A 12931-nucleotide genomic window follows, 5' to 3' on the forward strand; every position below is an offset into this window, starting at 1 on the left:
CAGATATGTATTTAACTATGTGTAATAATAATGTATAAGTAATACATCAAAATCGCCGTGTGGTTGTAAGAGGCGACAAAAGGAACGTAATCGTTGAGAAATGGGCAGCAGAGTTCTTCTTTAAACATAACCAAAACCTAACTATGTGTGTCGACTCGTCAGCCAAGCGTGGCAACTACTAACAAAACCCCCCAAATGGAGGGAGGCCTGTGTGAACAGTTAACGGTGATGTTGATCAAATAATGATGATGATGAAGGATTATATACATGAAAACGCTTTTTTTATTTCTGTGCCTGAATTTCAGAAAATTAAAATTATCACACATTTGGTTTCTCTACAATGTCGTGACGGTCAAATCGTACGATATCGTGTCGTACTATTGTAAATTATACAAGAGATCCCAATGGTCACCGCGCCTACGTAACAAAGATCTCCTGGTAACCTTTTAAAAACTGCACAAACCATCAAAAACGTGAGGACTACTATGCGAATGTTACGCCGCATTCGATACACACACCCACACCGAGGGCTTTTCCGACCGTGAGGAAATTGCGAAAAGTACTCGCGTCCTTCTCTGATTGTAGGCAAATTTATACATTTGTCCCTTTCCATCTTTGACGCGGGAAATTCTGTGCAATGCGGCCAGAGCAGACCTGTAGATTCGGCCGCGTGGTGTAGACGCTTCTTTAATTTCGCAAGCTTGGGGCTAGTTCCCGTAGGCGAACTTTACAACTATCTCTTCTCGTAGTGCTAGTTACTTCTTTATATTAGTGATGTGTGCTTAAGTGGCGTAAAGTGTTGTGTGTTTAATTGTTTTAGTGTAAGTGTAAATAACAACTGGAAGACATAATAGTGAGGTAATTATCAATTAAGATTTGTAATCTTTTGCGTGAGCGGTGTTTTAATTCTGAATTAAATAGCTGTTATTATTTCAATTTTAAATATATATAGTTCGCGTTGTTCTGTTTACCCGACTATTAAAGAAAAGAGGGTAATGTTTTGAAGTCTTTGTATGTATGTTTAGAGCTTTTTTACAGCTAGACATAAAAGCTTTATATATATTTTAATGAATACGAGTACTCCATTGTCTACTTTTGACAGTAGTAGATATAAAATAAACAGTTAAAAACTCGAGGCATTTCACATCATGTCCTGTTATTAATCTGCTATTATTAAGTTTTATTACAAACAACGATTTTTGCTTTTTAATTAACCCCTTTTTATGGAATATGAAATAGTAAACGACCCTATGTTTCGGCGCTAATTTTAATTTTATTCTGCGACTTTGGCCGCGTTAATTTAAATAAAAAGTATGTATCCATACATGTATGTATGTCCTATGTATTTCTTTTGTTTGTAAATTGTCACAATATTGTACACCGCTCTACCTGCTGACTTTGATGCTCCTTTCCATTTTGGGCGTTGTTGGAAGAGAACTCTATTAGAGTTAAGCTCGCCTTTGTACATTTGATTACCTCTGTCATATTTTTATGTATAATTAGTGTGTCACCATCATTATCAAGTACCCTTTAATAAGCCTCCCTCATGGGGTGTTTTGCCAGTAGTTGCTACACTCGGCAAGCGGATTGGCAACTGCAGTTATGCTTTAGAGATGTTTTAAGAGGGACACTGCTGCCCATCTCTCGCCCTCCTTTAGTCGGCTCTTACGACACCCACGGGAAAGAAAGGGGTAGCATATTCTATGCTAGGACCACACACCTACAATAATTAGTGTGTACAATAAATTATAAAATTAATACTTAAATAAATAAAAATGTATTAATTCAGTACATAGTATGGCTCGTCAGTGTATGATTTTCTTTAAAATCCATACAACAAACATCCAAATATGTAAACGTTCAGATATTTTTACAAACTTTCACGTTTACCTGTAATATTATTAGGAAGTAGGACGTCTACAGGCTTTAGTGTGAAATTTCCATACAAATATTAGGTAATACTAGACTGCAAATATTTTAAAAAGTTTCATTATTAATTGAGGAAATATAGGTACATATAATATATCGGAGTTGTGAATAATATCAGTAAATACGATAATCAGTTAATTATATTAGCAAGTATTTAGAAAAGTATATATATTATCATAATTTACAGAGGAATAACACCTGAGTCCTCAGGAATGGCAACGCATGGGGCCGAAACAGTATACTCTGTTATGTCCATGGTACTGCTCATGTCTATAGGCGAAAGTTACCACTTTCCATCAGGTGGGCCGTCAACTTGTTTGCCATTCTAAGTTGTATAAAAAAAAAATAGAGTTACTTATTATTAGATTATTGTACAAAGTGTCTCAGTAATTTATTCCTGTAGGAATTTAGACTATCATTCATAATATTTGAATGAAAAACCTATGTATCTATGGAGTACAGGCCACATACATTATTTATAGCTTTATATTATTATTTACCAAATTTGAAATTGACGTGCATCTCTATTGTTACTTTTTGGCTTGCCTTCACGGCCCTAGTCTTCTAAATTCCTTTAACCAATATAAATATATTTCCAATTTCCATTCCTGGTTTCCTTTGTCGCTTACAGTATCATTCATACAAAGCGACATCGAGTATGGTCGTGCATCATTTTAAAGGAGACTATTAGAAGTGGAATAGTTTATTTTAAAGAATCATGGGCCCCATATCAATAATGACGACGGCATAGCTGACGAGTTAGTACGGAAAGCTGTAAACTGTTTCACTTTTTTATGTATATTTCGAACGTCGTTCAATTTTCAATCAGTGGTATGGAAACGAAAATGGATGCCAATTTGAATTGCTAAAAGAATTGTAGAAGTTTTTGTATAACATTTAAATAAATACAGACGACTTTAGAACGTCCTTTGTTGAAGTTGTTAAAAATTATAAAAAATGTATGGTAAATGTGTGTGAAAACAGTAAAGATTTCTGTTCTATAAACAATATATTCATAGAATATATATTTTTTGAATCGTATAATTTTATATAGGAAATAAAGTGACCGCTAAACTTGGTGGAAACTGATGACCGTCGTCTATAGACATGAGAAGCAGGATGTAGCATGGAAGTCATAGAAGCCATTGAAAAATAATCTTTAATACACGGGAAGATAGGTCATTGAGTAGTTTGTGTGGTTTTCCCGAGTGGCTTCAGTGTTTCACTTACTTGTTTCTATAAGTATATTTTGTATTTCGATTGAAGGGGTAAGGAAGCAATCGTGATTACAAGTGGCAATAACGCGTCAGTTGTGTGACGCGGAAACGAGTATGTTGCTATGGAATTTTTTCGTCCAAAACATCCCACTATTGGAAACGAGTGTCTGATGTGGGAGGGATGTTAGTATTATGTCAATTGTGAGATAATAAACAAATAATAAGTGTCACTGCCGTGTGGTCCCGGCATAGAATAGAACACCCCTTCTTTTCTCGTGGGTGTCGTAAGAATCAACTGAGGGAGGGCGAGGGATGGGCTTGGGCAGCAGCGTCTCTCTTTAAAATCCATCCAAAACATCTCTAAAGCCTAATTGCGGTTGCCAACCCTCCTGCCAAGCGTGGTAACTACTAACCCCCTAGGGGGAGGCTTATGTTCAGCAGTGGACAGTTAAAAGCTAACATGATGATGACGAAGCGTCACATAATAACACTAATCGCTTGATTCTCAAGTTAGACTACTTTGTGTAATCCAGAATATCCAGATTAGAACCAATTCAAAAAGTTTATTTCCTAAATTGGCTAAACTGATAATCGAACCTAGGACCTCATTTATACAGAGCCATGTGTTACTGATAATAATAGGATTAACTTATTAGATGATTAGGATTAATGTTTTTAAGCGACTTTCGAACTGAGGAGCTTCAAATCCATCTGTATGTTTTATATATGAAAAGATAAATTTTGCCCTTATAAAAATATATGGTTATACATCTCGTTACAAGGGTGGACTTATCTGCAACAGAGATCTCTTCCAACGGACCTGACGCAGTGAGATAGAAAATGATTAGCGGGTTTTTGTACGTGATGCGATCACGTCACCAAATCAGAAGCGGTTTTGATAATTTTTGTATTCGATAGGGTTTACTTCGTTATAGGCCTTATATGCCCCATAAGCCCAGTTCTTGATGGGGGGCAGGAAGACATGATCATCTTCAATGAAAAATATATCATCACCTCATCACAGTCAAGATCACCTCATCACATCACAGTCAAAGAATCAAAAATATTTCATCACCTCATCACAGTCCACCGCTCCGTAAAAGTTAGTTTAAAGCTGTATCAACTATACTCTATCCGGAGCGTGCGGATGAGGAGAGCCTCCTCATCATCAATCATTCACATATCAGTGTAACGCGCCACGTTCGCCAATTTGTTTACTTGCGCGCGTAAAATAAATTATTGCCGACTTAGGGTTGCCAACTGTATTTTTAAATACAGTATTCTACTGTTTTTCACTACATTATACTTTTTACTGTTGAACACAAATAAAGTATACAAAAAACTGTTTCAAGGTTCAAAATGCTTAACACTATAAATGTTAGAGGCTCACACAATTTTTTTTTACTCAGTTCAGATTAATTAAAAAAAAAAAGCTCCTCATTTATTTCAATTTTAGTTATAATCGTGTTAAGGCATCTGAAGTTTTTTAAAAAAGACTGTACATAAATATAAGTTGTGCAATAAGTTTTAAAAAAAATATGTATTTAAAACATTAAATACATAAATTTGTGTTAATTTTTCTAAATTACTATTTAATATTCTTCTCAGACTTAAATATATTTTATTTCTTGTATTAAAAAGTTGCCAACCCTATGCAAACTATAAATCTGTCGTAATTGACAGGTGTGTAATATTGGGGCTTGTAGTACTACGTCGTGGGAAATTTTTTACGTTTTTTTTTTTATTTCCATATTTATCATATCACCTCATATCAGCCGTTAATCATCCACCGCTAAACGTAGGCCTTCCCATAAGAGGGGGTTTTGCGAATACTAGCTACGTATAGCAGACGCGTTTTTTTAATACATCATAATGGAATAGTAACCCCGCCTGCGTTGACGGTATACGCTGGTGGGGCACTAGTGAAGGGTGAAAGCGGGAATGAAACGGTCTGTTAGCACATCATGATGAATACACTTACTAATCAGCACGACGGTTTCCAGGGGCACCTCGAGGAGGTCGACCTGCCAGGATATATTGCTAGTGGACTGGTACTCTTATAACTAATAGTAGTCCCCCCCCACCCCTCACCCTAGCAGGCGCGTTAGCAACCGCAGCTAGGCTTTGGTGTTTTAAGAGGGACGCTGCTGTCTATCCTTTGATTATTAAATACCCTTAGTCGCCTCTTACAGCATCCACGGGAAAAGAAGGCTGGCCCATCCTATGCCGGGACCATACGGCAATATTATATATTACTAGCGGCCCGTCCCGGCGTCGTACGGGTGGACATTTTTACATTTTAAAAAGTATTTACATTTTAAGGCTGCACAAGCGACGGAAGCTTAAAAATGGAGTAACTTCTCCCGTTTTCCCAACATTTCCCTTCACTACTCTGCTCTTATTGATCGTAGCGCGATGAAAAGTATAGTATAACCTGCCCAGCAGTAAGAAGAATAATTGTACCGAGTTTCATTAAAATCCGTCGAGTAGTTTTTGTTTCTATAACGAACATACAGACAGAAAGACAGACAAAAATTTTACAGATAGCATTTTTGGCATCAGTATCGATCACTAATCACCCGCTGATAGTTATTTTGGAAATATATTTCATGTACAGTATTGACCTCTCTACCGATTTATTATAAGTATAGAAGATATATATTTATTTATTTATTTACACTTTATTGCACCAAGTGAAAAGAGAAATAACAAATACAGTAAATATTAATGAGAAGTGATACAAAAGTCGGCCTTATCGCTAAGCAATCTCTTCCAGACAACCTTTGGGTAGAGGATATTGAGAAAAAGACAAAGGGTAGGTGGCGCACTATTATATAAATATTATCATATACAAACATATATACATACATACATACATATATACACGTACATATATAATATATACATAATTAAATATATACATAACATACATACACATACATATATAATAAATACACACAATTATATATACATATATAATATATACACAATTAGATATATAACATATATTGCTGAAATCAATTTAATATTAATTTCCAATAATCTAAGATATCGTCCCATAAAAAGGAGCAACATCAATCGTGATAAAATTACGCGACATGAATAGTATAATGAAAATTTCCTGAAATTTCGCCATCGAACGAAACAAAAACTCGACGATATTGACCGATGGTTAAAACAATTCGATCGTTCGTACGCTGTACCCTCGTGACACTGATAAGATTTTTACACAAAACAGAATATTTATGAAGGAACAATACAGAAGTCGTTCGCTTGGGTACCTTTGTCCCATTCGTGTTTCCACCGTGAAGTAGTTGTGTTTGCATGGCTGTGTTTCGGTTTGAAGGGTGGGATATGAGAGTGAATTTACAGGGTACAGAGGAATAACAGCTGAGTCCTCAGGAATGGCAGCGCATGGGGGTATCATGGGCGAAACAGTATACTGTGTTATGTCCATGGTACTGCTCATGTCTATAGGCGACGGTTACCACTTTCCATCAGGTGGGCCGTCAGCTTGTTTGCCATTCTAAGTTGTATAAAAAAAGGAGAGAATCGTGTTGATTTTCACCTGATACTCGTGACGTATATATTTTTTTTTTTAATGGATGAAAATGGTATGGTAACCCCGCCTGCGCTAACGGGATACGCTGGCGGAGCACCAGTGAAGGGTGATAGATGAGAATGAAAATAGGCCAGTTAGCCCGTCATGATTTCATCAGGAATTCATCAGGAATTAACCATGATAGTTTCCAGGGGGAACCGCGAGAAGGTCGACCTGGTTGGGTATATTGCTAGCAATGGGATTTTCAGTCTCCATTACTAACAATCCCTTTCCTCCCCCGCGACGTATATTGTTAGCAAAAATAAACATCAATACTAACCATTATTCTTTAAGTTGCAATTGTCGTCATTTTGAGCTGAGGTTTAGCATTAATAGGGGAGATACTTGATGAAATGCAGTAATATAGCATCATATAAGTATCCTGATGTACTCAGAAAGTGTATGACGTTATGTTAAGCGACATCCCCGCACTATCTGAATCGAGTTTTTATGTTTTCTAATCTATAAGTCATCAAATTGGATGTAGCTTTTTAAGCGATTTTAGAAAGGAGAAGGTACTCAATCCTGATGGTGGCGCTCGTGAGCTAGGTCTGAATTTTGTTTGTTAAAGAAGAAAGAAACTTTATTTTACAGAAATATACGACAACAACCACACAGGGGTTAAAAAAAATACATATATTAAGAATTATAATAAAGAAACAACAATATATATATATATATATATATATATATATATATATATATATATATATATATATATATATATAAAAGAATATAAAATTAAAAAAGAAAAATAAAACAATTCGTATTATAACAATTTCATCAAAAATGTGTGTGTGTGTGCGTGCGTCGCAATACCTGCAAAATGAGGTCCGTGCTCAGCATTATGCTGTAGTGTTAAAAAAATACATATAACACGAAAAGGGGGAAAATATATATATATATTGATGAATAAAAATTGTTAAAAGATAGAAACGTGAAGAGGTGGCGATAAAATTCAAACTCATATTATAATTTCACCGGCGCGGTGTTTATATAAACAAATTGATTGTAACCGCCGTCCGTAGATCTATCGCAGCGCTCGCCTTGACCGACACCACTTGATAATAAATCCTAAAAAAAAATCTGGGCTAACAAACAACACGTCCGATTTATACCGCGCGCCGCTCCCAGTAACGTAATTTCGCAATTTCCCATGAATTCGGCGAAATCTTTGAAATATATTGGAGTACTTATCTAAACATAGAAACCGAATACGCTCGGCGAAATGTGGGCGCGCCGAGTGATACGTTCGTAACGGTAACAGTCGGTAAGTGGCTGTGACTACACCATCACGGATTACAGTCACAAGCATTTTTTTCCTGACAAAATTGTTCAATAAATGTATTTATGTATACAGACTTTAGTTTTGAAATCGGATACTAGATGGCGTTGGTACATATATTTACATGTTGCTATTAAGGTTTCTTGTATTTGATGACTTGCCCTCAGAGACATTTTGTTAATATCCTCTTATTATATTTTATTATTTATTATATTATAATATATTATATTATTTAAGTTATTCAAAATGTAACAGGACAATCTAGATATTATATTATTTGTTTATTATACAGTAAGCGGTGATAGGTGAGGATGAAAAAGCAGGTCAGTTAGCCTATTGTGACGAATTCAATGATAAATTGGTCACGTTGGAGGTTCTGATAGGGTATATTTAATGGGGACTAAACTCCTCATTACTAACAATCCCTTCCCCCCAATCTAGAATTTCAAATCACATCATGGGATCAGATATTGAGAATACGTATATATCAGATCCCGTATACGATATTATTGACGTGTGGTTCCGGCATAGAATGGGCCACACCTTCCTTTCCTGTAGGTGTCGGAAGCGACGGGCAGCAGCGTCCCTCTTAAAACGTCACGAAAGCCTAACTGCGGTTGCTAACCCGCCTGCCAGGGGAGAGGGGATTGTTAGTAATGCGGACTATCAGCCTATTTCTAGCAATATCAGGTTGACCTCCACGTGGTTGTCCCTGGAAACCATCGTAGTTAATTCCAGATGAATTCATCACGACGGGCTAACTGACCTGCTTTCATTCTCACCATCTATCACTGGTGCCCCGCCAGCGTATACCGTCAGCGCAGGCGGGGTTATCATTCCATTATTATCCATTAAAAAAAAACCCACCTGCCAAACGTGGCAACTATTGGCAGAACACTCCCTTATGAGGGAAGGTTATGGTGGACAGTTTACGGCTATATGATGATAGAGAAAAAATCGTTTATTATTTCTTAGCACCTTAACTATCTTCACTAATCGTCATTAATACGTGCTTATCCTGGTCAATATGTCCTGGTCACACAGACCGAGTCGCGGGGAAACGCTAGTAATATATAAATCAGGAAGTGTGTGACGATCTTTACATGTTGTTACAGTTTATCGAACAGTATAGATTAATATTTGCTAGACAAATATATTTATAAATAAACAGATTCATGCGAGCAAAACAATGAGACATAATTAGTGTATGAAGTGATGAAAACTTATAATTCACACATCCTTATTAATATTATAAAAGTGTTTTTTTATACCACTGAGGTGGCAATCAAGCATACGGCCCACCTGATGGTAAGCGGTTACCGTAGCCTATGAACACGTGCAATACCAGAGGTACTACGCGCGCGATGACGACTCTGAAAAAAACTATTTACCTTCTTTTGAAGAACTCCATGCTGTAGTCTCTTGGGAAAACCTCGGCAGGGAGCTCATTCCATAACCTGTGTGTTCGTGGGAGAAAACATCTCTGAAACCGCATTGTACGCGACCATTTAGGCTGTAGGGTATGAAAGTGAACTCCCTTTGTTTGTTTATTTGTTACCTCTTGCTGCGTTTTAATGGCTTATCCAATCATTATATTTAATATAAGGTACTATACGGGATGGAGACCATACATTTTATCCACGTACTAGGTACGTGGATGTATTGTTACCTTCATTTTGACGTTGGCTAAAAAATTGCACTCGTTCCACACTTGTATTAAAATTGAATAATGCCATGATAACAGCTGCAGCTGAAAATCAGTGCTTTGCTTTTAGCAAAAGCATCACTGAGCTGTAGTCTGTTTGTGTCACACATGGTGAAACCATATTTTCGTATTATATTTTTCTTTTGTTATATATTTTAAAAGGTGTAAATGATTGTATAAACTCATTTGTAAATTTACATGTGTCATAAATGGCTCAAATAAAAAGTTTACCTATCTATCTATCTATCTATAACTCTATAGGCTTTCCGCAGTATAAATACTGCAGAGTACTTCCAATGTGGTCTGCTCAATTATTAATTTATAATTAACCAACAACCTCCCTTTCTGTTTCAGGTTAATTAACGAACGCTCCGCAAACGAGTGCTCAACTAATATTGGTTTAGTAGCAGACAATAGGTATTTTTATCCGCGGTACAAGACGACCGAACAAACGGACAGAACCGCACCTTATTCTATTTAGAGATATTAAGGCAAAAGAAATAATATTACACAGCTTTATTATTAAATCATTTTCACTTATGCTTCACAGCTTATTAAATTCTAAATCGTTTTAAAGATATTAACGTAATAAATTACAGGTCTGTGTATATTTTTTATATTAAAAAAAAAGGTTTAAAAAAAATGTTAACGTTGAAATTAAAAAACAATTCACTAACAGTTAAGTGGAAATTCAAACGCGAATAAAGCGGGTCCAAATTTGTGAATTTAGTAGTTTTTTTACTGAGAACTGTAGCGAAGCGTGATAGTTGTGAAGCGAAATAGTTGCGAAGCGTTGTAGTAGAAACATTAGTATGGCGTCGCCGTCGAGTACGCCCAAGGCGCCGTCGCCCCCGCCCGGCCACACGCCAAGCAAGATGGAGAGGAGGATGTCTCACTTCAAGGAGTACAAGTTCTTCCGTTCCTTCAGCGCCAAGGTGGAGAACTGGCCGATGAGGAAGGCGGAACAGCTGTGGAGGAAAATGCGAGAGAGAAAAATTGCAGGTAAGTTTTTCCATTTTAATTTGTGAATTGTAAAATTGTCACAGTGACAGATGTCAACCAGTTTGTTTCTAATTTTTTAAATAATTTCAAACAGGTGCTAATAATATTGGTAATACAGAATTACTTTGCTCAATAGAAATTTTTCATATAATAAAATACTATCAAAAATAAAAAGAGAAGATAGAATTTTTTGAGATACGACCCACTAAAAGAGTTAAACAATTAAATTGATATTAATATTTTTAAGAATAATACATTAAGAGGAAATAAATATATAGAAAGAAACAAAATCGTGTCATAAAATATATTTCGATGTAAAAAATATTTCGCCCAACGTGGGGCTCGAACCCACGACCCTGAGATTAAGAGTCTCATGCTCTACCGACTGAGCTAGCCAGGCTTGTGAGCACGATATTAAAATAGCGATCCAGTTTCCGCTAATAAAACTAGAGTATATTTAGTATTCTTAATTACACTTTGTTATTGGACAGTTTTTACCGGAAACATTAATATATATAATAGATAAACCGACAAACAGGAAAATTATAAAAATAAAATGTATAATAAAATCATAACTGGTCGCTGTCTGTATATGGAAGATATATATATATAAAAAAAAAAACTATTATTATTTATGAACGCAATAGAACCAAAAACAATGGTTTTTAGATTTTTTGCGTGTTTGTCTGTAGGTTTGTGCATACTAATTTCAGAAACGGCTTAACCGATTTGAATGCGGTTTTCACTAATACGTTGCGGTTTGCTCCACTTAACATTTAGCGTTGGTTTTATTTCATAAATAAAAAAGTTATATCAATGTAAAAAATGTCCACACGTGCGAAGCCGGGGCGGGATGCTAGTTATTATTATGCGTAGTTTTCATTTCAATGTCACGTGACCTATATTTCTGAGAATGTTTAAGATGTTACGTTTGCTTCTCGTGTGGCTATTTAATATTTATTTTTATTGGAACTCATTCTTTATTTTTTTCTACAAATTAATGTAAATTCTAAAAATACCATATTTGTATGTGCTTTGGGTGCGCATTCATGCTGCTCTTGCATTTCTGGTATTTGGCAAGTTTATCTCCCTTAAATCTGGTCCTGCGGGTCTAACATGAAATGAAATTCCGAAGTTTCGGACTCAATTTCGTATTTTTGTTTATACCAAAATCGGACTAATAAATGGAGTTTAACATTTCGTTCGTCATACATCCTATCATAAAAGTCCAAAAGAACAATATTTTAACATTTTTGATGTTTCCAAACGGCATGTATTATGTAATTTTAACATCAAATTTGTGTTTCGTTTGGCACCGAAATTTCGAAACACATTTGGTGTTCCTCTGGTCATTTGATTGTCCGAAAGTAGTGGTTTTGTGGATTAAATTGTGTATAACTTTGTATTGATACTTTTTCTTTATACCATTAAGGTGACAAACAAGCTTACACCCTGTCTGATGGTACATGGTTACTGTAGCCCAAGGACGCCTGCAATACCAGTAATATCACGAGCACATTTTCGACTCTAAAACTGTCGATTTAATCAATCTATCGACAAGTGGTCGAATTTGGAATGAAAAGTCGATTAATTAATAATCGATTTTCAGGCATAGTGCAGATATTTGGGCAAAATAGATAAAGGCTATAAAGTGTAGTTCCCGGAATGGCCTATAAACACGACAATCTCCCGGCCAATGTTAGGGTTTATTTGTCATGCGCCGAGTGATTGTACTGTTGTGGCTGACTCGTGATATACTCAGCCACTACAGATACATATATCGTGTTTCAACCGTGTAGCAGTTGTGTTTGCATGACTGTGTTTCGGTTTGAAGGGTGGGATATGGCGTGAATTTACAGGGTACAGAGGAATAACACCTGAATCCTCAGGAATGGCAACGCATGGGGGGTATCATGGGCAAAACAGTATACTCTGTTATGTCCATGGTACTGCTCATGTCTATAGGCGACGGTTACCACTTTCCATCAGGTGGGCCGTCAGCTTGTTTGCTATTCTAAGTTGTATAAAAAAAAAAGTCAACTGTGCACTGTTGGACATAGGCTTACTCCATATGGGGGTTTTGCCAAAAATTGTTACGCTTGGCAAGCAGATCGGCAAATGCAATTAGGCTTAGGTGATGTTTTAAGAGAGATGTTGCTGCCCATCCTTTGGCCGTTACATTCCCTTTGTCG

General features: G+C 36.2%; 1 protein-coding gene and 1 non-coding gene across 2 annotated transcripts in view; one reads left to right on the top strand and one right to left on the bottom strand.

Annotated features, from left to right (window-relative positions):
* The first annotated feature begins 671 nt into the window (after positions 1-671).
* Positions 672-12931, top strand: part of LOC113513277 (rho GTPase-activating protein 7) — a 422365-nt gene continuing 410105 nt past the window's right edge. Inside the window, exons 1-2 of the mRNA XM_052902002.1 lie at positions 672-858; positions 10092-10739. Of these exons, the coding sequence (XP_052757962.1) occupies positions 10550-10739 (190 nt within the window). The 5' untranslated portion in view covers positions 672-858; positions 10092-10549. The remainder of the gene's footprint in view (positions 859-10091; positions 10740-12931) is intronic.
* On the bottom strand, positions 11067-11139 carry Trnak-cuu (transfer RNA lysine (anticodon CUU)). The gene has a single exon. It is a non-coding gene; the product is annotated as a tRNA-Lys (tRNA).

The sequence above is a fragment of the Galleria mellonella genome, unplaced genomic scaffold, assembly GCF_026898425.1.
Source record: "Galleria mellonella isolate WM207_F2 unplaced genomic scaffold, CSIRO_AGI_GalMel_v1 utg855, whole genome shotgun sequence".
NCBI classification, from domain to species: domain Eukaryota; kingdom Metazoa; phylum Arthropoda; class Insecta; order Lepidoptera; family Pyralidae; genus Galleria; species Galleria mellonella.